The 25959-nt window shown below is 40.6% G+C and overlaps 1 protein-coding gene across 5 annotated transcripts; it reads right to left on the bottom strand.

Annotated features, from left to right (window-relative positions):
- Positions 1-1185: 1185 nt before the first annotated feature.
- On the bottom strand, positions 1186-22887 carry LOC128763963 (kinase suppressor of Ras 1-like). 5 transcript variants are annotated; one of them, XM_053873265.1, is made up of 17 exons: positions 22688-22834; positions 14269-14659; positions 13459-13610; positions 13318-13384; positions 11968-12051; positions 11845-11906; positions 11540-11652; positions 11220-11394; positions 10385-10433; positions 10267-10312; positions 7641-7883; positions 4344-4540; positions 4173-4269; positions 3345-3478; positions 3155-3286; positions 2944-3079; positions 1186-2647 (listed from the first exon to the last, which is right to left on the bottom strand). In XM_053873265.1, exons 2-17 carry the CDS (start codon positions 14643-14645, stop codon positions 2501-2503), a joined length of 2211 nt encoding a protein of 736 aa, XP_053729240.1. In that variant the 5' UTR covers positions 14646-14659; positions 22688-22834; the 3' UTR covers positions 1186-2500. The 5 variants fall into 5 exon arrangements, with proteins under 5 accessions (XP_053729240.1, XP_053729241.1, XP_053729242.1 ...); XM_053873266.1 differs by having other exon boundaries at positions 14269-14656; XM_053873267.1 differs by lacking the exon at positions 22688-22834 and having other exon boundaries at positions 14269-14384; positions 14533-14654.
- Between the last annotated feature and the right edge of the window lie 3072 nt (positions 22888-25959).

Below are 25959 nucleotides of genomic sequence, written 5' to 3'. Positions count from 1 at the left end.
TTCCTGCACCAACGTGTCCATTGAAGTCTGCCCCAATGACCACTCTCTCATTCTCCAGCAGTTTATCTAGATCACTCCAGAAGGTCTCCTTCTCCTCAAGGTCACACCCCACCTGTGGGGCATAAGCACTAACTACATTGAGACTGATCACTCTGTCTGATCACTCTGTCACTTCTAGAACATTCCTGACAAACTCCTCCTTCAAGATGACTCCCACTCCATTCCCCTTCCCATCCACACCATGATAAAACAGTTTAAACCCTGCTCCTAAGCTTCTGGCCACCTATCCACCTTCCTCCTCTGAATCATGTCAGCTAACTCTCTAGCTTTCCCTGTCATAGTTCCCACATTCCCTACTCTCAATCCTATTCTCTTGTCTTTCCTCTTCTCCCTCTGTCTGTTGACATGCCTCCCCCCTCTCCTTCTCTGTCTTTGACATACAGTAGTCCAAGTTCCATCAGCACCCTGCTGGTTAACAGCACTGATGGCGGGCCTCGACCGATCCAGTATGAGATTCATTTGTCTAATCTGCATCTTTTAGTTTGGCAAGTTTTTACGTCTCATGCCCGTCCTAACACAACCCTCTGCATTTATCCGGGCTTTCATACTTGTCTTTTTGCACAGTCTTTCAACTGGTTAATTGAAGTTGTGAGAAAACCAGAAGCACAACTCTGATCAGCAAGACCAATTCAGGCTTTTCATTCAACCACCTTTCTGAAACAGACCCTCCAATGTGATATAAATTGCTGTTATGTTTTCATTATCATCAATCACTTTCTTATCATTCTACTCACAGATGGAGACCCTGTTGTGTACTGCAGAAATCCACCTGGGTCCGAATGAGGGAAGGGTTATGAGGGAGCCAGCGACCGGCACTGGTGTCAATGGCTGAGGACCAATCAGATGCGGACAGAGCCCACGTGGAGAACTTTTGTGGATAAAGTGGTCACTACCTCAGATAGTTTTTATCGCTCCGCTGGTCTACTGCTAAGGCTAAGTCAAGTGTAGTTGCTGACCCAGAATTCTGCGTATGTATTAGACTCCTCAGTCAGTTAATAAAAAGTAAAAGAAAAAAGTGTTCATGAGGATGTGACAGAGGTTTGCTGGTTCATATCCAGGGAAAGAATATTAATTTAATGTATTTTACTGAGACAGTTCAAAATATCACACTCAAGAATGAAGCAATTCAATTAAATTTTTTAATAAGCACTGAACAATACCAAAAGATCCCAATAAAACTGGCTAATATTCTGGCAGAAGGGGACTGCTCAAACACTGTATGATGAAAAAAAAAACAAAAAAAAAAACAACAAAAAGCAACTTGACTTCTGACGGTAAACCATGGTTTAAGACATATCTACAATGTTAAGAACTTTAATTTAGTTCTAAAGATCTGCATAACACGTTACCTCTACACAATCCATTTGGTCTGCTGACGTCAAGTGCCTTCTTGTGACCCAGAAAGGAAAGACTGATGATGTACTGCATGCTATTAACCGTGCCAGTTATGGACATCGTGGGACAACTTTTTAATCGCTGCTAAATAGTCTGTTTTTGTCCGTGAGAGGGAGGAACATGTGTTTACCATTAATGTCAAGTGGCTGCAGTAAATCTCTCTCTCTCAGCAGCTGCATCTGGAGTCTTGTGCTGTCTGCGAAAACACTGAAGACTATTTGACAAACATGAGGAGCAGCATCACAATTTTTTTTGGGAGACACTAATGGCGCAATTTCAAAACCCGTCCTTAAATCTGATATTGATGTAAGAACCAGAGAATCCATCAGCACTGGAGCTGCATGAGTTGTGATTTTGCTAGGTACTTAAGTACCAAGAAACTCCACTTGGATAAATAAAAGTGTGAACTTAATGGCGTCCTCGACAAGCATGAGGACAACCACATGAACAGAGAGAGAACATCTAAACTCATAAACAGTGACAGCGCTCCACGTTCGATGCCTGTGAGTTTGTGTGGCATTGTGTGGGATTTGCTTACTGAGAGGAAAAACAGGATCCAATTGGACCTTTCTGTTTGAACTATGTAGATTCTGTTGTTTGACTAATATATCTGGTATTCTGTGTGTGTGTGGATTAAACTGCACTTTTATATTTAAAACTACAGCCAGACTGGTCAACAACCTCTGTTGTCGAGGACTTTTGCTGTTTTTTTAGTCCAGTTTAATCCACTGTGTTTTCTGGTCTATTTCATAAAAATGGTAACTATCTTTTGTAGCTTTGCTTTTCATCTCATCTATATGAACATGTTTCTCTTTTGATGGTTCCATTGGTCAACACGAAGTTAAACCCTATAACACCACGTCATCAAATCAGCACAATGTCAATGTAATGCTATTAATATAGCAGTGAAACAGCAACATTTTTAAACAAAATCATATTAACAGTTTATGTACATTCATGGCTTTCGTTTTTACAGAAGCAAAGAACAAGTGGCTTTTTGATTGGTGGTTGTGCTTCTCTGGTTGACCAATGATTGTGAGTAGACCTACGACACATACTCAGTCGCCTTCCAGAAGTGTCCAGGATGTGACAGTCTTCGATTCAGTCTGGGCAGTTTTTCCAGCATGTCGGCGAGCAGTGAAAAAGTTGGCCGGTGGTCTGGATCAAAGGACCAGGAGACTGATAAAATCTCCTGACAGGGAACAAAACCAGTGATATCAGTTGAAGGTTGTTACACCCTTCCAATAAACATGGAATGAGTTTTAAAATACAGACGTTACGCAATTTTACAGACTGCCTTTTACATGATGTTATCAACTTTCTGGATTCTGTCATTGGATTTTTGTCTTTGTTATTTTACAGTAATACTGCATTTTATTCTATTTTGTTTCTATTTATTATTATTATTATTAGTAGTAGTAGTAATAATAATAATAATAATAATGTTTCTCAATGATGGTGGATCTACATAGGTTGTTACATACTCACCGTGACCTCCTTGCCCATGTTGATCTCTGACAGGACTTTTTTTATGCCATTACTGCTTCCCACCATCCAAATTTTGGTTTCTATATGGTGGTTGATCAGAGGCCAGTCTCTCATGTGAAGCTCATACCAGATTGTGCTGTAAAATGATAAAATACCCAATCTCACATCCAGATAATCAGTTACCATATCATGAAGTGGATGAAATCAATACCCAAAAGCATAAACATCTGCAGCTTTGGAGAATGGCAGCTGTTGCTCCGTGATGTCTGAGCTCATTTTACGGACTATCTCCGGGGACAGGTAGTCGACCCAACCTCGAGGTATCCGCAGTGCATCTTTTTTTCTACACATGAATAAATATTCATTGCCTTAGCTCTCCGGGTCTGTTGCATGGTACTCACCTGCCCTCCTGAACAACACCGGACATCCCGAACAAACCAAAGTCTGTTATCACTACTTTGCTTGCATCGCAGAAGACATTCTTGGACTTCAGATCCTTGTGAATGATCCCTTTGGCATGCAGATAACTCATTCCCTGTGAACAGCAAAAACGATTGATCTTCAGCTGTTCATGGCTTTAAAACTACAACTCTCTATGTAAAAAGACCACAACATTTATGTACTATTTGTGAATTAAATCCTGCTGCTGTCAGATTAACCAATGAATTAATACTGTTAATCCCCATCATCCCCTCATGTCTGTGCACTGTCCTGTCTGTGTGCTTTATACACTGTTGTTCATTTTAATATGAAGAACCAAGACTACTTTGATGCAGATAAATTCGATATGAATCAACCAAATTATACAACATTGTAGGTTGAATTATATTTTGTCATACATCCTATATTATTTGAAAATATGTCACAGGGAAAATAAAAAAATAAGATCAACTCTTGTGAAAGGGAAACTATTTTTACATCCTTACTTCCCATTACTTCCTATAAAACTATCATGTACATGTGAATCAGAAATGTAAATGTCAAACGAGATAAATTACTACAAGATAATTGGCTCTGAAAAGAGTCAGGTCCCTCAATCATAAATGCAAAACATGTTCAAGATTTACAGCCAATACCCAGTCTTTTGATTTTGTTTGAATCTGTCCATTACCATTGAGACTGGCCTTGAATGATTATGGTAAGGTATTATGGAGGATGTCATCTAATGGCCAAAACCTCCATCAATTCATTTAATGTTGAGAATATTTACAAATACATAAAAAGCATACGTTTACAATCTCCTGTGCAATCTGTCGAGTTTTGTTGATGTCCAGCAGGTGACTTCTTTCTCTTACAACAGAGTACAATGTCACTCCAGTACAGAAGCTGCAGAGAAATGGTGAGATAAGCAAGGTTAAATCCAGTCTTTAATGGAGAGCAACAGTATGATACGAGTATACCTGGTGACAATAGCGAGGTGGGGTGGTGCCAAGCAGGCCCCCATGAACAGGACTACATTCTCATGCCGGGTTTGCCTGTAGTTCATCACCTCCTGCTTAAAGATTTTTAAGTGGTCCTGGTTGTTGCCATCAATTTCTAGCAAACGAATAGCCACCTCCCCATGCCAGCGTCCTCTGTGCACCTTCCCCCAGCGACCCTGCAGACAAATACTACCATCAAGCTTTTATTATTATTATTGTGTAGTATGTACACACAGGATGCATTTTGAAACATTGTGTAATCTTTATATAGTGCCTGCATTTCCACTGTGTATTTGATGCTGCCTTGGCGTTGTTGCTTCTGGACAAGTACGTAATTATTATTATTTAATTATATTATAAGTACTACTACTACTACTACTATTATTATTATTATTATTATTATTATTATTGTGTAGTATGTACACACAGGATGCATTTTGAAACATTGTGTAATCTTTATATAGTGCCTGCATTTCCACTGTGTATTTGTTAGTGTTTCTCTGGCATTACTCGTGATCAATATTTATTTCTAACATGCTATTTCACTGCAGCTATCAGAAGAAGCAAGTAACTTCTACTCTGCACAGGCAACACCTGCAACCACTGCAACCCGTAGTTTCCAGCTTCACAGTAGAATTGGACCATATTGGGTACTTCTACTGCAGGCATGTATGATTAGTCATTTTCAAAATTATGTCTTTTCTGTTTTGAGTCAGGGGAGAATCAACAAGGGTGTCAAAATGGTGGTGGATGGAGCTGAGGCAGAAGATGTTGTGTATTTTGTGTATATTGTGTATTAGAGGCCAGGTGTGTTTCTCTATCTGCAACATGCAGCAACATGTGTTATGTAGGAAGAAGAGTGGCATGACTCTCGGGATGCGGATTTGTATGGTTATGTGCCGTATAGGACTGGACAGACCAGAGATTCTGTGAAAATGGACAGTGCTCAGATCAGGATAACCATCCTACTCTGCAATTATGACATGTTGCATTCGACTTACTCACAATGTAATATGGTTTCATTTGTATTGGAAAGCAAATGTGTGAGATTTTTATATATTTCTTTTTTTTTATGCAGTGTAGCATCGGAGGCTGCAAACATCGAGCAGATTCAAGGAATAAGTATGGATAAGTCTGTGCTTGATATACTTATTCCAAAACCCACAAACAGTGAAATTGCAGATCTGCTGTGCACCATCGAAGTTGCACTGGAAGAGGACCTGAAGTCCCCGAGAATACATATCATTTTCCAATGGGTAGGCTAACAATTACTGTCTGTGTTTGCGTCACTTTGTTTGTTTATGGTTATGCTGTGTTTTCTATTTTGTTGTTATCTATCTGTCTATTTATTTACACTATTAATTGCATGCTCTCCACAAACAATCTGTTATCGGGGAACAATTACAGGAAAGTGGCATTTCTCCTCCACTTCATGCAAATGGGGATGTGGCAGAGCCAACCTTCTTCAAAATACAGGAGAACTACTGCATTGAACCAGTCGATGATCTGTAAAAACATCTAAGATGATGTTCTGAATCGTTTCATGATATTTTTCATGATCTTGATGAGACATCTGTGATTTTTATTTATAAAATATCACTGAATATTACCAAAATGCCAGTTATATGCTATTGCACTTTCTGCTATCTGATATTACTGATAAATACAATGTTGATGTTACCTCTATGATGTTTGTGTTTGTGTTTGATCCTTAATCTTGCCCTCAATGATCAGACCTCTCAGAAAGCATTTGAAGAACCACCTAGTACTGAAATAGCAGATGCGATAGCCACCTGCAAGTGCTTGGTCTAGGGTTTAAAGATTCAGAGTTTCCCAGTGCCATCGCCAGGAAGCATATGGCCAACAATGGGCCATTTCTGCAATGGGTGAAAGTGGAACATGCAGAGGCCACCATATCAAATTATATGTGTAACGCTGAATTTGGTTCCTGTATATAAAGGCACAAGAATGCATATTCTTCTCAGCAAAGCTTGGTGTCCAGAGCCGAGACAGTAAAGTCGTCATCTGCCACAACTAACGTCAAGTTTATTTGTTCACCAACGACACTGAGAAAGAGAGACGACCGCTGCTGCATCAAATTGCACACCCAGTTACATTTGTTTATTTATGCAATGTTATTTGAGTGTCTTCACTTCTACAAAGAAGTTGGTTTAATTCTGTTGCATAGCCAAAGCCCAACGTTCAACCGTCTGCTCATAGTCAAGCTCAACGGCAACATGCAGGCTTAGTCGAGCTATTAACCACATTGTCCAGGTAGTGTAGTACAACTAAGAGGAATTCCAATTTCTGTCCCATAGTCACACAAAGCTTTTTTCATGCATTTTATAAATCCAAACTTAGTCCAATGATTATGCAATAATTTTCTAGGCTTCCGTGTAACAATGCTCAGTGATAATATACAACAAAAAAGATGTGGTGGGTGTAAACCACGAGGGGACAGCAAGGTGGCAGTGAAAAAGGATCCAGACAATAATATCAAGAGGAAGGTGAGGGCAAAGGAGGCTAGATCTAGCAAAGATAGCAAAATGTGGATGCTAACTTATGGAAAAAGATTACATCAAGTATCATAGGTGAAATTTCCAGGTTATGGCTTATAGAGGAGCTGCTCACATGGAAACAGCAGATAAGGATGAAAATATCGAGACGGCTGTGAGTAATGAACAAATACAAATTCCACTTGAAGGTTTTGGGGGAACACCAACAAAGTTATACAAGACCACAGCTTCTGCGACAGAGGAAGGCTATTAGAATGATGTATAAGGCACACACCAATGTACTGTTTGCAAAAAAAAGTACTGAAGTTACCTGAGCAAGTAGAGAGACAAACACTGCTGGTCATGTTTAGAGCCAGAAATGGAGTGACACCAGATCATCTACAAACACTGTTTGATGAGGAGGAGCCGAGAAGAAGTGGGAACTCTTACCAACCATGAGCTAGAACCACACTGACACAAATGTACACTGCAATAGAGGGAGTGGAATTCACTGACAAGGCAATGACAAACCTGCACAACATGATGGTTTTCAAGAAAATGGATCTGACACAGAGCCAGATTACACTGGAGAACAGACTTCAGACATTAAAAGTAACATGAAGGTTTGCAACACATAAAAGACTATTACAATTTAAATAAATGTGAAATAACACCCAAACAGATCACCTGGGCTACTGAAAAAGTTGGAAAACATTAAATTGGAGAAACATTCATTTCAGTAACGCTCACAGTAGACTTCCACGACATCATGTGTCATTACCTTGCCAATGAGCTCTTCCAGCTGGAGCTGCCCATATGGGATATCCCACTCCTGTAGATAAACACTTGTCTGGCTTGCCTGGCGTGAGACGTGACCCCTCAAATGTCGAGCAACTCCACGATGGCATATGGAAGTGGGCAGGTCCTGTAGCCCATCTTCGTCGTCCTCCTCATTGTTTTCTTTGCGGTCCACATCTTCACTCTGAGTGCAAACGTTTTCCTCTTTGCTGTTGTCCTGACACTCCTGAGATCAGATGTTTGGTTAGTTAGCTAGAGGTCGAAGACAAAATTGTGCGGTTCTTTACAATCATAAAATCAATGATCCCGGTAAAGTGTTATACCAAGTAGAGAATAACCTGCTGTGCCTGTGCTACAGAGCGCTGAGACATCAATGACACTCCAGCAATGACCTAAATGCAGCTGCTGCCTCGAGGTGGCCAACAGGAGATGTGGCACAGTAAGGCTATAAATACCCATCTCTTGTGGTGGACATGGACTGTCTTGATTGTACTGTTTTGTGAGTTGTAATTCATTGAAAAAAAATTGAGACATTTCCTGCATTCACATCTTAATTGCAAAATATGTTGCTTTGCAAGTTTCTTAAAATGACACTTTGCTTTTTAATTTATTTAAAAAATGTGTATTTGTGGCTCATACTCAGGTTGCTTTTTTGTGATTTTCAGTCCGATGTGTTAATACAGTACAGTGGTACCTCGGTTCTCGACCACACTCCATTCCAGACGGCCGTTCGAGAAGCGATTTGTTCGAAATCTGAATCGATTTTAGAAATAATGTGTTCCAAGCCTTAAAATAGGCTTTTGTAGGAGTGAATGTAGAGTGTCTGCTGCAGGTGCGCTGTTCGTCTATGTGTGTGGCCGCTGCATGTGGGAGGGGTTGCAGAGTGAGTGACGTCTCTCCAGAAGTGAAGAGGTGCCCGGTGCGTGTCCAGCTCTGAATGTACGCTTCTGTGCAGTTTGGCTGTGACAAAGTCATAAACCAAGTAACGCTCCGTCCGAGACTCGCCTCATCCCTGTCCCAGCTCCAGCCGACAACAGGAAATAAAACCCTGGAGTGCACACTCCAGCCTTGGTGGTCTCGAGAGCGAGCACCGCCCCTGTGACACTGTACCACGGTCCAGGGCGGAGACAGGAAATATGAAGAAAAAACAGTCAGTAAACATAGCTAACGGGACACGTCTGCATACAGAGGCTACGTTATACATAATAACAAAGCACGTCATGGGTCAGCTGATCGGTCCGCGCACGTCCGTTCAAAAAAAGCAAAAAAATCTTCAAATTTTTATTCGAACTCCGATTTGTTCGGGACGTTCAAAAACAAAGGTACCACTGTATGTCAAAATAAAATTCTGACACTGAGATTGTGCTGAAAAAATATTTCAAATATGCCCATGTATTTTTTTATGGTCAGATATGCCATAAAAATGTCATGTTCAGGCTGAAAAGTAACTTCTCATCTAACTTAGTTATATTTAAATTTAAGTAAACAGTAAACTAAGTTACTTTTTACAACAATAATCTTCAGTAGTCAGCAGTCTTTTTCAAAGTAACTGTGGCAACATTGCACCACACAATCCGGAGATTCGCACATCAAGTGAAAGCATAACTTTCATAACATTTAGACATAAATGTATTATTTTCATATTTCCTGAGATGACAGGTTTCATTTTGAACAGGAGTCAGACTCTCCAGCTGTCTGTTAAACGCTCCCTTGGACTATGTAACATTATCTGGGCGAGCAGTGATAGCCTGTGAGTGGCTATCACTGCCCCAACTTTACTGCCACCACGACAACACTTTACGACAGAAGGGCAGAGTGACGGCAGAAAGCTGAGCTCCTTTGTTTACATCGTGGCAGAAGAATGGATTGACAGAGCAAGATCCCCGACAAGTGTCAATATAGGAGATGCATTTACAGCTTGTCAATAACTGAGAGCTACAAAAGGCTTTTCTTCTGATCCTGAAGTGGCGATGTTTCTGCTCGACTTGTATGTCAATGTTGCGTTCACTGCTGTGTCTGTTGTGTTGCCAAATCATTAAACAAAGATGTATATGGTCTGAAATGGGGCTAGATATACTTTATGTATGGCGTAAATAGTATTTCAATGAATTGATTGCCAGCAAAAATGACGTGTTAATGTTCTAAAACAATCGTCTGTCGTATTGCACTGTCGAAGTGAACAGTGAACATAAGGCTGGCCAAACCAATTACATTCTAATAATTGTGCGATTCATGTTAGCCAATATTTTGTGGTGACAAACAGTGTTTGTACCGGACATGTAGGTCATCTTTGAGATAATAACAAACGTGCAAGTGTCCGTTACTCATTTTAAGTGTAACATGCCATATCTCATGTTCTGTCGGTAGATGCTGCAGCTGAGCTGTTCTGCAGACCTGCTTGATGAATGTGGGTTGTGCCTACAGAGAAGGACCATTGGGAGAAAATTCTCCATATCATTTATGCTGTTCCTGAATGGGTCAGAAATCAGAAATCAAATCGCACGCATTGTTGGATTTCACTATTGTGGGACGAATAAAAGTCACCAAATTATCAGCCTCCTACATACTCGCAAAACTCAGATTTAACTTGACTGTGTGTATAAACTCACCTTTGCTGTGGGTGCTGCTGTTCTACTGCTACATTCTTGTAATGGTCTGAAGAAAATTACAGAATGGGAGTCATATCACACTGCGCAGGTCAAAGAAAGAAACATGCATTTCTTTTACCCGGTGGCAGAAGAGTCCGAAGCCAAATTCAGACTGTTAGAGGGAACATCTGTGGCATAAAAATATTGTCTTTTAACCAACATCTCTGCTCTTTCAAGTCATTGGTTTCCATTAATAATTTATTGAAGGATTTAAAAAAAGTACAGTTGAACTTCTCCACCAAACACAGTTACAGACTCTAAATGACTTTCAGTCAAGAGGTGAAACTCTGAAATCACTACGAGGATGTCTCCAGTGAATAAAAAGGATGGGTATCTCCTCTTTTTAGAGTCAGTAACTGCATGATTGCTGAGATGCTCCAGGACTTGTTTTAGCCTAAAATACAGCATTGAGAATTCAATGACCTATGAGTGAAATTAAAAGTATTATCTGGGTAAAATATTTTTTTTCATCACAAACAGAATGACATAACACTATTCAAATTTACTGGAAGGATGATTTCTAATCTCTCTGTTTACACCATCAGTGATTATTTGAAAATTCTGTTCTAATGGGAGCTTTTGAGGGTCATTCAGGGGCTGAATCTATTCCTACCCCACCTAGTCATAGTCCAGTTCTGTTTCCTTCACCTGTTGATCATACGTTTACTTCCACCTTATAATAAAAAGACGGGATGAGCATGGCATGAGCAAATTGGCGACTGTTTTCCAATCAGAAAAGCAAGATGTTGAAACATCTAGACTGAATTAGCACCATGTCTCAGAGTTTGAGCTGTAGTGTGACCTAATTGGAGGCATCTATTGTCGAAGATGGGCTCAATGGAAAGTTCACTCATATTACAGTGCATTTAAAGTAGCACAACACATTCAAAGACAAACAAGGACACAAATGCTACCTTGGAAGTCAAAGCAGTCATCTCTGCATGCCTGAGGAGATCTGTTCGGGGGCTGCCGTGGGATGTCACTGAAGTTGTTGCTTTGCGGTAAGTGTGCAGGAGAAGACGGTGTGGAGGACGTGGCCGAGGATGGGTTACTACTCGAATCCACAGGATTAATACTCGCCACATGTTCCTATACAGACACAGGTAAGACGGGTCCATGACCCATGAGTAACTGATGTCTTCCAAATGTATGGCAGACATTCTTGACACCTATACAGCTGAAAGTATTCATCATCAACCAAGAAGTTTACAGTTCAAACATAACATTGACTCACTCTTTTGGTAACCGCCTTGGGTAGTGTCCTGAATTGCAGAGGAATTTCTACTGTGTGGTTAATTCGATTGTTGATATCCGTTGGTACTGATTCTGCTCTCCTCATTCTTGGTGCTTCTCACCAGGAGAAAATAAAATGATACATTAGTTGTCACAAAATACGCACGCATCCACACACGCTTCTCCACTAAATCTAACCATCCAAATTATATATAATTATAATAAACACATTTTACTGACATTTTCACCCTCTAAACCTTGTGAGATGTAATGAAAAAGTTTTTCTCATTTCCAATTGTTACTCACATGTGAGAAAGGAAATTCGACAGGAGGGAGCATCTTTGGTACATTTGTTGTGGCACTTCAACCTCAAAGAAGAAAGAAATAATTAAAAATTGACCACAAAATGGAGGGATATGGTCATCTTACTTGCAGTGTTTGCACTTGACACCAAACATCATGCTTCTCTGGCACACTTGGCAAGTCTGGGAGAACCAAGATTTGGTGGAAAACCTAAAGCAAAGAAGCTTGGCTTACTTAAAGCATATGGTTCCTGATATTTTACTGAATATCATATGAGAGTGTTTAACAACTAATAACATGAAAATAATCAAGCCAATATACAGTCCTGATAAGTGGAACAACAGAGTGAAGAGATTTATTTGCTAGTGTTGGTATTATTTATTAGGTCTTTTTCACAGGTAGTCCAACTCTGATCTGCCCAAACCAGTTCAATCAACCTAGAGTCAAAGTTGATTCCAAACAGCCCGTGTTTGAAGACATCAAAAGCCATTATCAAAGTAGTGTAGTGCAGATTACATGTGCAGTGCAGATTACATAATTCATCATGAAACAATTTGCCCCTCCAACTTCTCTGCAGATAATAGAATTGAATGAATGTTTAAAACAATGTTTTCTGGAGGTCACAGTTACACTACCAGATTCTCACGAAGGGATGATACAACATCCAATCGGGCCATGCTGATCCTCCACAGATGTAGATTTCTGCGTAGTATCTGCGCTTCAACAGTGGACATTCAGTGTTTTTGCACATTATTATTTTTTTCTGTTCCTGTCCCTCAGTTTATCAGAGCGCTAATGGCACACACCTGGACAGATCAAGACCTACTTTGTTCCAGTGTACTCTTAAGCCGTAAACTTGGCTTCTCTGTGGATTTCTTGGTTTATTTCATTGCCTCATGATTTAGGATCTTAGTTAATCTCTCAGTGAGCCAGTTTTGATCAATGTTTCTCTTTTGTTCTCCATACGAGTGATTTGCAAACCTTCTGGCAATTGAAGCTAATGACAAATCACGCACATTTTTCGAAGACGGAATGTCGACAATGCAGCAAAAGACGCACAACAAGCATGTACGAGACTGAGAGTCTCGTGAGTGTTCAGATCACTGTTTCAGATTTACTTCTTCAGTTCAAATCATGTGTCTCTCCTGATTTGGTGCCCAACTCTGTACTCCTTTTTGTCCATCCTTAATATTTATGAATTAATACATTTTATTTGTGTTTTACTTTCGTTGTTCTACCAGGTGAAAATAGAAATAATCAGAAAGTGAGGAAGTAGATACTAAGAGAGAAATTCTTGACTGTTTGCACTCCTGGCATCAAACTGCAGATATGACTAAACATCGACATCTGTACAGGAGAAATCCCACAAATTATGTGTTGAATTGTTGAAATAAAAAAATATTAAGCATTCAAATTACAAGCTAGGGAGTGAACCTTTTGAGACTTCAATATACACAACATGCTACACCATCTGACCTGTGTGTGACGTCCAGCCCAATGCCCCTCCTCATGGTCTGGGGTGAACTCTGAGGCACGGCAGTGCCTGTTGTCAAGAAATGCAACATGAGATAATTGGATCATGCAGAGGATGATCGATGGGGACACTTAAGGACTTACTGTCCTGGAAATTTGGAAAGGTAGAGGATGTGTATGGTGCAGATGTGGGAGGAAGTCCATGGTTGAATGTAGACTGCTGATGAGAGTGCATTGTCGTCTCCTCAACTGAGTTTCCAAAACCATCATTGTGGCTCTGTTCTGTTCTGTTCTTCCTAAACCGCCAGCCAAAACACAGAGCACAGTCATTATTGTCATTCTATGGACTAAGACATCAAATATCGTAATCACTTTATTCATTCTCCTGGGTGAAATTGCTTTTCGTTGTAGTTATAAATGTTACATCAGCAGTGCCTAATGTAAATTAGAACACGAATTAAACAATTAGAATTGCAGAGAGCTACACCTGACAGACATGGTGCCGCTCCACACTTTGTCCTTAGCACGATGAATACATGATGAATGATACACATACAAATGTTATTCAAATGAGCACAGGCGGCTACACAGAAGCTATTTGTGCTGTTTAAACAATATATATTTGACTGATTTCATGGTGTGAACACTGCCAAAACTTCCTGAGTGGTCAAAGCATGTGATCTCAACAAAAAAAAAAAAACAAGATGAAGTAGAGGCTTTTCAGGAGCTTTCCTTTTACGTTTCAGGAGAACTTGATACTGATGTCTACCTCTAATGATTTAGGTTAACACAGCGCATGTTATTTTTCTTTTTTTTGGATTTGGGTCACCGTTTTTATGTTGTTTTTGGTTGTTTGCATTGTACAAAATCCAATCCTAGACTGCTCACTTTTAAACTTTTTCTGGAATTCCTCATTACTGAAGACACTTCTTTGTAAAAGTATAGCTTGCTCACCGCATACAAGTAGAGGACTTGGGACTTCCGTCGCAGTTGCTGCCTTGGTGCTCAATGCGGCTGACCATCTGAGACTCCTGACTCTTGCTTCGTGTTAGTGTTAACTTTGGAAGGAGCTGCATCAGTTTGCGAGATGGAGTGGAAGGAGTTTTTGTGGATAGAGAAACAAATGATTGTGAAATATTACTGGTGGATGGAAAGCCAAGCGGAGAAAAGGCATCACTCAGTTCCTCAGCCGATGTGTAAAGCTTGGAGGATTCTGACCATGGAACCACTGAAATGGAGATGGAGCGCCCATGGTTCTTTTGAAGAGGGATGCAGGGACTGGAAGGGGAAACATGATCACTCTCCTGACGGGACTCTCTGTCTGCGCTCATGTCAGCTCCTTCTGCTGAAGTACAACAAAAATCAGAAATAGTTGGAAATTCACCTCAACCAATGCTCCATGTAATATTGTCAAAGCCCACACAGACTCCCCCAGCATTCATTAAAAGAATCATGCAGTAGCTAGCACTAGTTTCCGTTTGATTCATTTTGATGAATATTTGACCCATTGTGAAGTTAACCTGTGAAGTATGCTGTGTGAACTACTGCTAACCTTCTTCTGCAAACTATATACACACATAAATATCTTTTTACTAGCATTAAATGTTCAATGTCTACAGATAAAAACTGTTAATCAATGACAATACAAAAGGCAAAAATCTGACTGGGACGTACATTTCACTGCATGGATGTACCTGATTGGCTCTGAATTTTGATGTCAAAGTTGAAAAGGTTAGATTATTATATATTATAATGATCATTATATGTGATTCGATGAGGAGAGGATGAGCCACTCTTAGGATGAAGGGCTACTTAAAGGGAACCGATTATGTTTATCGAAGTGTCTTTTTAGATGATATTCAACAATATTTAACATGTTGGTAAGTTTCACTTTGCACAAAACTCAATATATTTTGAATTATTATTACAAAATACATATAGGCCTGACCTATTGAAAACACGCAGTTTACCAGAAACTGAACTCTTGTATTTCCCAGCCACACCCACTCTCCCGTGATTGGTCAGGAGTCAAGGGTAGTTCGACCTAACCTTCAGGAACACCTCCCACGGGAACACACGGAAAGATGTGGACAGATGAGGGTTGCTGCTGAGGGCAGCGGCTCAGGTTGCTGGTTAAATGAATAATCCCAAAACAAACAAAATTGTCGTCTCTAGTCAGAAGTGGCCGGCTCTCACCCAACATAAAGATTTAGGTCGTAAATTTTGAACATGTTTAACATTCACAACCGTTTTCGGTGGTGTTTAACAAGGCAAATTCACCCTAAACACACCTCGGAATTCTCCTAAAGGATAACTTATATGATGATCCTTGATCGAGAAGTAGCAAAATAAGCATAAAACCATTCAGGTTATTGTTGGTTGCAACAACAAACATGGGCTACTTTTCGGTTCTTTACTCAATTCAATAACACACAACTGCCAATGTTCCCTCTAGGCTACGCACGTGTGCAATTGCGCACAGCTTATACAGTCTCAGCGCAAAAAGTATCTATGCTGCTCAACAAAAATTAATCCTGAATTGAATATTAATTATGGCTTCTTGCCATCCAGACATGAGGCCTTGAGACGTTAGACCAGTGAAATTAAGCGCTGACTGCGCTGTTCAATCGTGTATATCCGTAACCGGCAGTTTCCTCCGGTGCAGTGGCGATTAAGACCGCCCGCTGAGTGACATCGACACACACAATGGAACAAACTGCAACTTGAAGAGCTGCTATTTGAAGTGACCTATGGGAGCTGGCTGAGTTTTAAGAGCTGATTTCTCTAAGAGTTGTTCATGATTGGTCAAAATGGGTCACAGAATACGGTGGCCTCAAGTGGCCAAAATTAAGTCGCATACCAGACGGATTCATGAGCCTTACCAGTTTGAGAACAGCTAAATATTTGTAAAAGTCGTTTGAAGTTCTTTGATATCCAGCACCCTCAATAGTGTAATGTAACTTCAATGACTAGAGTTAGTCTACTTATTGTATTGGAAGATATTAGACGTTATGATTCCGTCGAACAAATATGTAATATACAATTTATTTTTTAATTTTAAATTTCAATATAATTTTTAAAAATATTTAAACTATGACTGCAGTCACCACAGAACACTCTGGTGTTCCAAGTGACCGCTGAGAGAGTTTGTGTGTTTGCTCAGACACATGAAAAATTTGGGAGTCAAAACTTTGACTACTGCCATCAAAACTAAGTTTTTTTATATGAGTATTCATTCATTCACTGTTGACTTCTTTGTATCAGGAATTAATTTGTACTTCCAAGAAGCAACATTAACCCAGTTCATTATTTAACAGATTCACAGGATGACTTGAAGTGTGACTTAGAAGCTACAGAATCGATTTCAAGTCACTGAATTATATCGAAACGTGTCATTCTAAATGGAAATTGATCTTGAATTGTATTGGCAACCTCAAGCTATGGTACGAACTGAATCGCTGTTTGTTAAATTAATCGTTACTGTATAATCGTCTACAAAGGTGATTCTGCTGATTTACAACACTAAGTAAGTATAACTCTGATTCGAAATTAATCAAAGCTAGCACCGGAAAGGGAAGATGATCGGAAACGGAAAGTCTTTGTGGACACTGGAGGTGTCCTCCTCTCACAGTATCCTGAGTCGTTTCACAACTTACGTGGTTTGAATAAAAAAAAATTCTTAATTTACATGTCATCAATCCTTCTGGATAAATTGACTCAGTCACTTTGGATAACGATGTGCATCGCACCAGTTTTTTTTTTTTTTTTTTTTTTGTCTTGTAATCTTCAGGGACTGTGGAACAGACCAAAGCCCTCATTAATTTCAGGGCTGATAATGAGGAACGCTTCAAAAAACAAAAGAAGTTTTCCACAAAGCAGCAGTGGGAGTGTGTACAATAGTCTAACCTGCTGTTTATATATATAACATTCACCCTCCTAATGTTCATCATTGCGTGTCATAAGAAAGCAGTGAAAGAGCTCAGCCTGGAGGGGAAAGTTACTGGTCAGCAACTGCCAAGACGTGGGAAAATTTAGAAATGAAGTACAAGGTCATTTGAGACCCAACACTGTTTAATTAATCACCATTAGGAGATAATTTGACATCGCTTTAAAGCAGCCAAATTGAGGCTCTGAACTAGCTGATGAAAATGGATGTTCCAAGGGCTGCATAAAGAGCAGTCCACACAACATTCTGTATATATGTGTGTAGTCAATGCCAGCTTTGAAACACCCACAGATCTCAGAATACATAACAACACATCTTTCACTACAGCTAAACAGGTGGGTGATCTGACAGCATTGTCAGTCAATCCTGACTGTATGATGTTGATGGTGAAAGGGACTCAGTAACCCTTCAGCCTAACCCTGCTTTCAGACCGAAGGTGATCACCTCGGCCTACCAGTCACAGGTGGTCATCTTGTGGTCGTTCCATCAAAATGTACAGGAGGTGAAACTGCATCATTTGTGTCCATTTCGTGCCCTTGCAGATTACATCAACAGAACTGGGGACTTCAGACTGTCGGACAGACTGTTTGTCTGTTATGGTGGGAGTCTGAAAGGGAGATTGGTCTCTTCCCAGCGGCGGGCACACTGTGTATGCTCAGCCATCAAAAAGGCGTACGTAGCCACAGGAGTTTAAGTCCTGGAGGGCCTCAGAGCACACTCCACAAGGTCCATCTCCTCTTCAGCAGCGCTGCTCGGTGAAGCTTCCATGGAGGACATCTACCAGGCAGCAACCTGGTCATCTGTGTCGACCTTCACTCGAGCTTACTTGAAGGACACGTAGGACACCTCAGTGGCCCATACCGACCTTTCCAAAGGTGCATCTTCGTCCTCGGCCAAGCCGACGTCAACCACTTGATTCCTGAGGTATGGTCTTGTTTCTTTCTTAGGCCATATTGGGAGGGGACTAATCCCAACAGCTTTCACCATGGTTTTTTACCAATAGCGAAGCACATATGACATAGAAATACTGGTTACCTAATGTAACCGCAGTTCTATGATTATGTGCAAAGCCCTCTAACTGACAGCCCAGCAGACCTGTTTTTCTGCAGCTGAGTTCCAAAAGGGGTGGAGCGGTAAAACCCCCTTGTCTTCCGCTGTGCCGTCCTGGGCGGAGAGCCAATCAATCAAAGTCTCAGGCCGAGGCCAGCACCTCAATGTGGATTAACCAATAGTGAAGGCCGTTTATTCATAGAACTGCAGTCACTTAATTAGGTGACCATTATTTCTCACTCGATAACACAAGGATTGACTGATAAAAGCACACTCAATCCAAAAGATTCTGACTTGTAACCAAAGAATTGAGACTTTATTTGGACTAGCCTAGACACTTGACTAACACTTGCAAAAAAATGAGCATCAATGTGAGCATCTCTGCGCTGAGCTAACACTATAATGCATGTGTTCACACTGATCTAATCCAAGTTAAAAGCACTGAGCGATTAAATAAAATCAGCACAGCATCTCAGTAACTACTGTCAGTCTTCACAGTTTCCTGTACTAAAAGAACATTTAAAACTACAATGGTGAAAAAGTCTACATGCGGTTTTGGTGTCGGCTTTCACGCGCTGCACAGCTGGCGCATATGGCATACAATTCTTGTTGATCTTTCACAGTAAAATATCAATCAGCTCAACACATTGCATTTTATTCTGAATTTTTTCCACATGACTTTTCACCGACTGATTTCCTTTCTGAATTAACTGAACCTGAAGCATTTACATCACGGAGACAAGGGGCGCCACTTACGGTGGAAAGTGAGTTAGATTGGTCCATCAACATGCAGCCAGATACATTCTCAGAAATATTTGAATTTACAATGGCAACTACTCAAATGTGTTCTGTATTTAGGCTGGTGTTGGTCTCACGCCTCCTTTGTTTTTGGTCTTGATTCAGTTTCGCCTCCTCAAATTCTTGTGTTTGTCTTGTCTCAGTTTCCCTTTATATGATCAAGTCCTGATGTTTTTATTTATTATTTATTTTGTTACCAACTTTTGTGTTGTAGTTCCAGAGAACACAGACTAACATGTGATGCGCACACAATATTTGGGAATTATTTTTTTTCAACCAATATGCTGTGTTTGGCATTACTTTATCTCTTGCTTTGACTGAACGTGGCTGTCAGGTATTCTGACTTTTAAGAGCAGATCGCACCATTCATGTAATTAGAAATCTTATTCTTAAATGGAAATGCTGAAATGTGACATTAAATGTAACAGTGACGATTTTTGTGACACCTACTAAATGAAACCAGACCAGTTGTCATGTTTAAGCTGAGGAAAAAGAATGTGCAGTTTCTCACTATAGGACTCGTTGCATTCCAATACATGACTGTCTGGACATGCCTCAAAATGCCTGCATTCACAGCTGATGAGCACTGGAGAGTTAGAGAAGGATTTTGACAGATGAACCTGAAATGCTGTTTACAACAATCTCGAATGAATAAACCACAACCACGTGTAAGGTAGTTTGAAGGAGACCAGTGATGAAAGTGAAGTTTGGTTTCTACTTCTAGCATGGGCCATGACATCAAAGCCTATGTCAATACCAAAATGAAATCACTGCAGGGCTGTAGAGCCACCGTTAGCCAATCATGGAATGTATATTTTTTATTCAATGTCTTTATTGATTTATTCATTCATGCATTTATTTTTGTGAGAAGCAGGACAAAGAGACGTGACAAGGAATCAGGCAAGTGTTGGGCCACGCCTTCTTTCAGAGCACCTGGCTCGTGAGCGCACATGTGAGGTGTGTTATCTAATAATCATTTAAAACTAGTTTGAACTAGATAGAAGCGAGGACGCATTTGATGTTCTCACCTATTTGGATGGTGACTACATAGCTAATGCTCCTTTTGTATTTTGAAGCGACTCATTCAAGACACTGTAGTCTATTCTTCATTTCTTTTTCATTTCCTGTAGATATAGGCCTCAATAGGAGCACACCAGCTGATTTTTTTGTGGTTCTCTGCCAACATGATTTGACATCCACAATTTGAATCAATGAACGTTTATCCTGTATGGAACACACCATCACCATTAGGACAAAAAAGAACTTATGCACAAGACTGTTCAAACACGGAGGACATTTCCATGTACATCCTGAAAGAACAGGAGTGCCATTGATAACGTATAACATCATTTCACTTGCTTTTCCCTTGGCTTTCAAGAGTCTCTCCAAAACCATGACCGATAATTTTCTCCGTCTGTCAGTTTCTTCCATTATAGTTGGTGGTAAATGTACTCATTTGCATTTTTCTCACCTTTCCTGAATCGTTCAGTATGACAATTTGATTTAGTTGACATTGAACTTCCTCACGCAGTGGAGTCGTCTTTTTCCATCATGGCCTCTGTTTGTGGATTTGGTCCTTTAACTTCTTCATTCTGCATTTCGTTATTTATTACCCACACTTTGGAAGTTATGTTCTTGACAAGTTTGTCTGTCGGTTTGAGTTCAAAATAACTGAAGTTATGGACAAATTTGGATGAAATGTTGTGAAATGGGACAAGACACAAATGATTCAGTTTTGCACACGATCCAGATTACCATCTGAATTCAGGAGGTTTCACTTCATAAAATGTGTGTAAGTGTAGATGTTCATCTATTCAACTTCTGTGTGTGCGTCAAAATTGCTCATTTGGGAACCCATTTTGCGGGCAGTTTTAATACAGATTAAAAGAGGGAAATTAGGGATTAGATAGCTGATAAAGAGGACACAAAGTATCGCATGCCAGGATTATTCTGAGTGCTTGGTGGCGGGTCTCTCTAAGTTTAGTTTTGTGATCAAATCAGTTTCCCCAAATTCTATGTTTGTCATCATGAACATCATTATGGTAGACTCTTCCTGCTGTACCCTTGATGGACCTTCTTCCAGCAAAGTGCTCTTTTACAGTTTCAGGTTGTCTGTCCCACGACAGTTTTTGTGTGTGATCTGTTTTCTGTTGATATGTGGTACTTTCACTGATGGGAGGCAGTCTAGTCAGCTTGTGTTGAGTGCTGGTCTGCATCATATTTATAACTTTTATGTTATTCAGATGACTATTTTGGGATCATATAATGCTGATATACATGGCCAATACAGCTGTTTCTGAACTGAAATACGGCATAAGAAGATAAAAGTATATAATAGGAAGTAATATGTAAAACTTCACCTCTCATCCACTGTACAGATAAGTTACCCATGGTGTTTCGCAGGGCGCAGTATTTGTACAGTGTCTAAGGAGTTAACATCTGTTATATCTGCCGATTATTTTGCTCAGGGGAGGGCTTCAAAGAAGCATTGAGGAGAGTTGCAGTTCAGGGAAGGAAGGAAGTAAAGCAAAGGTGTGACACCAATAGATTCCTCATTAAATGAAAATAAAATGTAAATAATGGTGTGTGGCGAGAAGGAAAGAAATCAATGGCCATTCTTTATATAACAAGTGACTTTTCAAATAGTAAAGATTTGAATGTTCTATATTATTCTCTCATAGTGCCATATACTGTATACTATACTTACTTTGTTGAGATCAACACAGTAGACTTAATACAACTATGTTTTAGGTATATGTTCACATATATTGTATTTCAAAAAAACATTGGGAATCATGTTTTGAGTAAAGAATTCCACGAGAGGGAGTTAAACTTCATCTGTTATAATGGGGACTGTGGTTTGTGATGATCAAGTCTGGTTATTAATATATAATGAATATATCATACTTGATCAAAGAGCTAAAGTAAAACAATTTCCAAAAGGAAACTCAGTGCTTAAGACTAACCAGAACACATTTGCCATATTGTTAATTTAATTTTATGCATTGCAACTGTTCCTCCTACATGGTCTCTGTTTATTGAAGAAAAAAACTCTCTTAACAGTATGGAGCTTTTAAGTCCCAGTATTTCTCTTGTCTCTGGTTGGAAATAGTTTTGTCAGTGCTGAAGAATGGGTAATTCATCCAACAAACATCTGCATAAATCCAAAGGGGATTGAGCACGTCAGGAAACGAAAGCATATCACACAAGCAGTATGACGAATAAACTGGACTTTGACTCCTCACCTTACCTTAATTCAATAGGGTGATTGTTACCGTACAGCAGGCAAGGTCTGCTCAGGTAAAACCTCAAATTCTTACAAATTATTACTTACACACGTGTTTTATACTGTAATGCCTACTGCCGTTTTACACAAGCAGGCCTAAGATGTCATTTGAAAAAGGACATGTTCTGAAGAACCGGAACAGTGGCTAGCGCTTTGCATATTACAACCAAAGAGACAGAGAATGAACATGGGCCCAGTTTCTGATTTTACCTACCCAGTTAACTTTTACAGAAGCAAACCCACGCACGACTTTACAAGTAAGAAGAGTATCAAGCCTGAGGCCGCCTTCTTACCTGTGAATCCTCCTGTGACGACTCTGTGTTTCCATACGGGGAGCAGTCAGAATGTCCACACCTGTTAGTCCTTCTGTCAGGACAAAAAGGAGTAACATAAGTCCAACCTTGGGGTCGACTGTGTTTGTGTACGCTGTTGACGACAAGGAAGTGTCAGGGCTGTTGAGCCCTGTGTGCGCGCACCAATATGTGCACTTAACTATGTGTGTCTCTTGGTATGTGCAGACTGGTCTGGGTGTGTATAAATAGCTGTTAGGGCAGGGACAAATCTTGCAAGGCAGCTGACTCAACACATTCTGGTTTGGATGAGTGATCATGTGAAATTCACTGCAGAGGTGAGAGGCTCACACACATTGCAGCATCACTACTGCTGCTGGCCACATGATCCAGATTGGAGAGGTGTTCGTGGGTTATTTTCACAGAGACACGCATACACACATAAACGCCTCCACACACAGGTTTGTCACACCATCTTTGTGGGGTCCACTCATGACATATTGCTTTCCCCAACCTCTCACCCGAAACCTAACCATCCAAAACAGATAGCTCAACTAACCAGGACTCAGAACCAAACTTAAACCTAATTGTAATGACCTTGTGGTTTTGAAGTCTTAATCCTCGGTCTGGCCAGAGAGCCCCAACAGGTAAAAGGCAATAGTACATGCGTAACAAATGTCTATTTCCTTACACATTTATGTATCTAATCTTCATAACTAGACCTGCTTCCTCCAGATTGGAATGGTTTTAAACTTGGAGTGCACCTGATATCATCGACTTCTTTTGCTTTTTGGTATTTTCATGAATTAATGATAAAGGCTGTTATGATGGACTATCAAAAGATATCAAATTCTGCAGATTGATAGCGGTAAGAAAATTGGTTGCCTTGAAAGTTGTTCTAGTTACTTGTGCAGCGAATTTGATTTCATCTAAATTACAGACAGTGTTTCTGAGAGTTTGCGGCCCCGACTAAGAGTCACCAGGGTTAACCCTAACCCTAACCCTGAGAATTTTCAACAAAATATATTTCTATAACATAATAACATGGCTACACTGTCTCTGTACAACAATGCAACAGCGTTGAGTTCAAGTTGACCAAAAGTAAGATGTACTCTGAGCTACTCACCGCGAACGTGGTTGACGACACAAAAACTGTAGTCTGCCAAAACTCAGCCAACTTCTGCCTAGTTGCTGAATTTACACAACTTTTTTCAATGAATTAAGTGTGTAACAGGACATGCGCCATAAGCACTTCCACTGTCCTCTGCTTTGACTTCCTGCATGTCAGATGATTATGATGCTGCCGATGCACCTGTCTGTCCTTGGTTGAACCCGTGCTGGAGAATAATCTGATATGTATCATTAGTGACATGAACAATGAATTGTTTGTAAAACGATGACTTGTTTCCCACCAGGAATGGAATGTAGGATAAAGACTTGCTTATGCGGTATTTGGTCAAGTTAAACGATAACAATCACCTTGCGTGAACAGAATATTCAGTCAAGTCTCCAAATGGCTCCCTTTGGGTGTTGACAGAAATATTTGCTTTATCCAGAGTTTCCTGATGTTCATGTCATGCCGATCCAGCCAAGTGTCCTGAATTCTGGGAAAAAGTAGACGTAAGACCTCCAGTAATCAAACAGCCTCCAATGCTGAATATGGACATGAGTGTGTGCGACAATGTGTATCCAGTCACTATAATTTGATGCCAAGCGAGACAATGTGACGTTAAGCGATGCCAAGCTACGATGCTGAGACTTTGTTATGCTGATGCTGATGTGGAATAAACCAAAGCTTGCATCCCACTACTTCTGTGGTTCTTTCTGCTCCCGAATCTACGCCCTGGGAAGTGTAGAACACACCTGCTGCCTCCTGCTCAGGTAACCTTTTATCCAGATTTTGCTGGGCCTTTGATCCCATATCCTCCACGAGCACTCCTGGGCTGTATCCCTCCCAGTCCACTAGGAACTGTTTTCCATGTCCATGATGGCAGACGTCCGGGATCTTATGGACACGGTAGGCAGGGTGGTCATCAACAATGAGAGGAGGATCATTCGACAAGTTGAAGTGGCTGGTGGAAACGGGTTTAAGGAGGGAGACATGGAAGATGGGGTATATCTTGAGAAATGCTGGAAGCTTGAGCTGAACCGCAGTGTGGTTGATGACCTGCTTAACCTCAAATGGACAGTTTCCCGGGCTCTACTTAAAGAAAGAGGTCACGAGCAGAGAACCAGACCTTCTGACCTGGGCGGTATCCGGGGTAGGGATTATGTGACGGTCAGCCAGAGGATGGTTGGTTGGATAGAGCGGCTGAGGGCTTGGCAGGCGTGTCTCCAGACAGTATGACAAAACTGGATGTGTCTCTTGATTGAGGGAACAGCTGATTCACACTCATGTGAGGGAAATAGGGGAGGCTGATAACCAAAAGCCACAATGAAAGGATTCCAGTGCCCAACAAGGTGAGACAGTTTCCCATTTGACCCATGGAAGCTGTAGGCTCCAAGTGGCGAGATGATGGGCAGAAATGCAGCGTAGGGTGGTTTCGACAGCTTGGTTAGCTCTCTCTGACTGACTGTTGGACTGGGGATGATATCCAGAGGTGAGGCTAGAGGTGGACATCTTCCAGACTTGAGAAGTAACCTGAGGACCTCTCAGAAAAAAAATATGTTGAGGGAGATGAAGCGATAAAGGTATGGAATACTTTATGCGCTGGGGCTAATAAAATCGATGTACAGAAACGAAAAGTTTCAAGAATACTGTGATCCATGGAAGAATTTGTACATCAGACACATTTTTCACATGGTCACAGAAACTGTCTGAGACAATGGATGCGTATCTCACGGATTTGAAAAACAAAGCAAAAGACTGCGAATTTGGTCAGTTGCACGATTCTCTTGTCGGAATATGACAACATTCAATAATGAACAATAAAATAAAATAATAGAAGTAACTAATGAATAAATAAACCACAAACAACAAGGGCTGATCACAAATTCATCAGTGTGACGGGCGAGGGGAAAAAGCTGTTCCTGTGACGGGAGGTTCTGGTCTGGATTGACTGCAGCCTCCTGCAAGAGGGAAGAGGAACAAACATTCTATGACCATGGTGACAAAGGGTCATCTCTGATTCGAGCTGCACGTCTCTGGGTCCTGGAGACATACAAGTCATGAAGCAGTGGCGGTCTGCGTCCGATCACCTTCTCAGAAGAATGTACAATATACTTGTCCCTAGAGGTGGCGCTGCTGTACAACACGGTGATAGAGAAGATGAGGA

Source organism: Synchiropus splendidus, chromosome 8 (genome assembly GCF_027744825.2).
Source record: "Synchiropus splendidus isolate RoL2022-P1 chromosome 8, RoL_Sspl_1.0, whole genome shotgun sequence".
Classification (NCBI taxonomy): domain Eukaryota; kingdom Metazoa; phylum Chordata; class Actinopteri; order Syngnathiformes; family Callionymidae; genus Synchiropus; species Synchiropus splendidus.
This window is presented reverse-complemented; position numbering and strand designations above follow the sequence as displayed.

Bases quoted from the DNA above. Each gene is read 5' to 3' on its own strand.
- LOC128763963 (XM_053873265.1), bottom strand. From the start codon at position 14,645: ATGAGCGCAGACAGAGAGTCCCGTCAGGAGAGTGATCATGTTTCCCCT. The intron at 13,385-13,458 runs GTAAGTCCTTAA...TCTTGACAACAG, and splicing joins CTTTCCAAATTTCCAGGACA to GCACTGCCGTGCCTCAGAGT. The intron at 3,287-3,344 runs GTGAGTACCATG...ATTCATGTGTAG, and splicing joins GGTGTTGTTCAGGAGGGCAG to AAAAAAAGATGCACTGCGGA.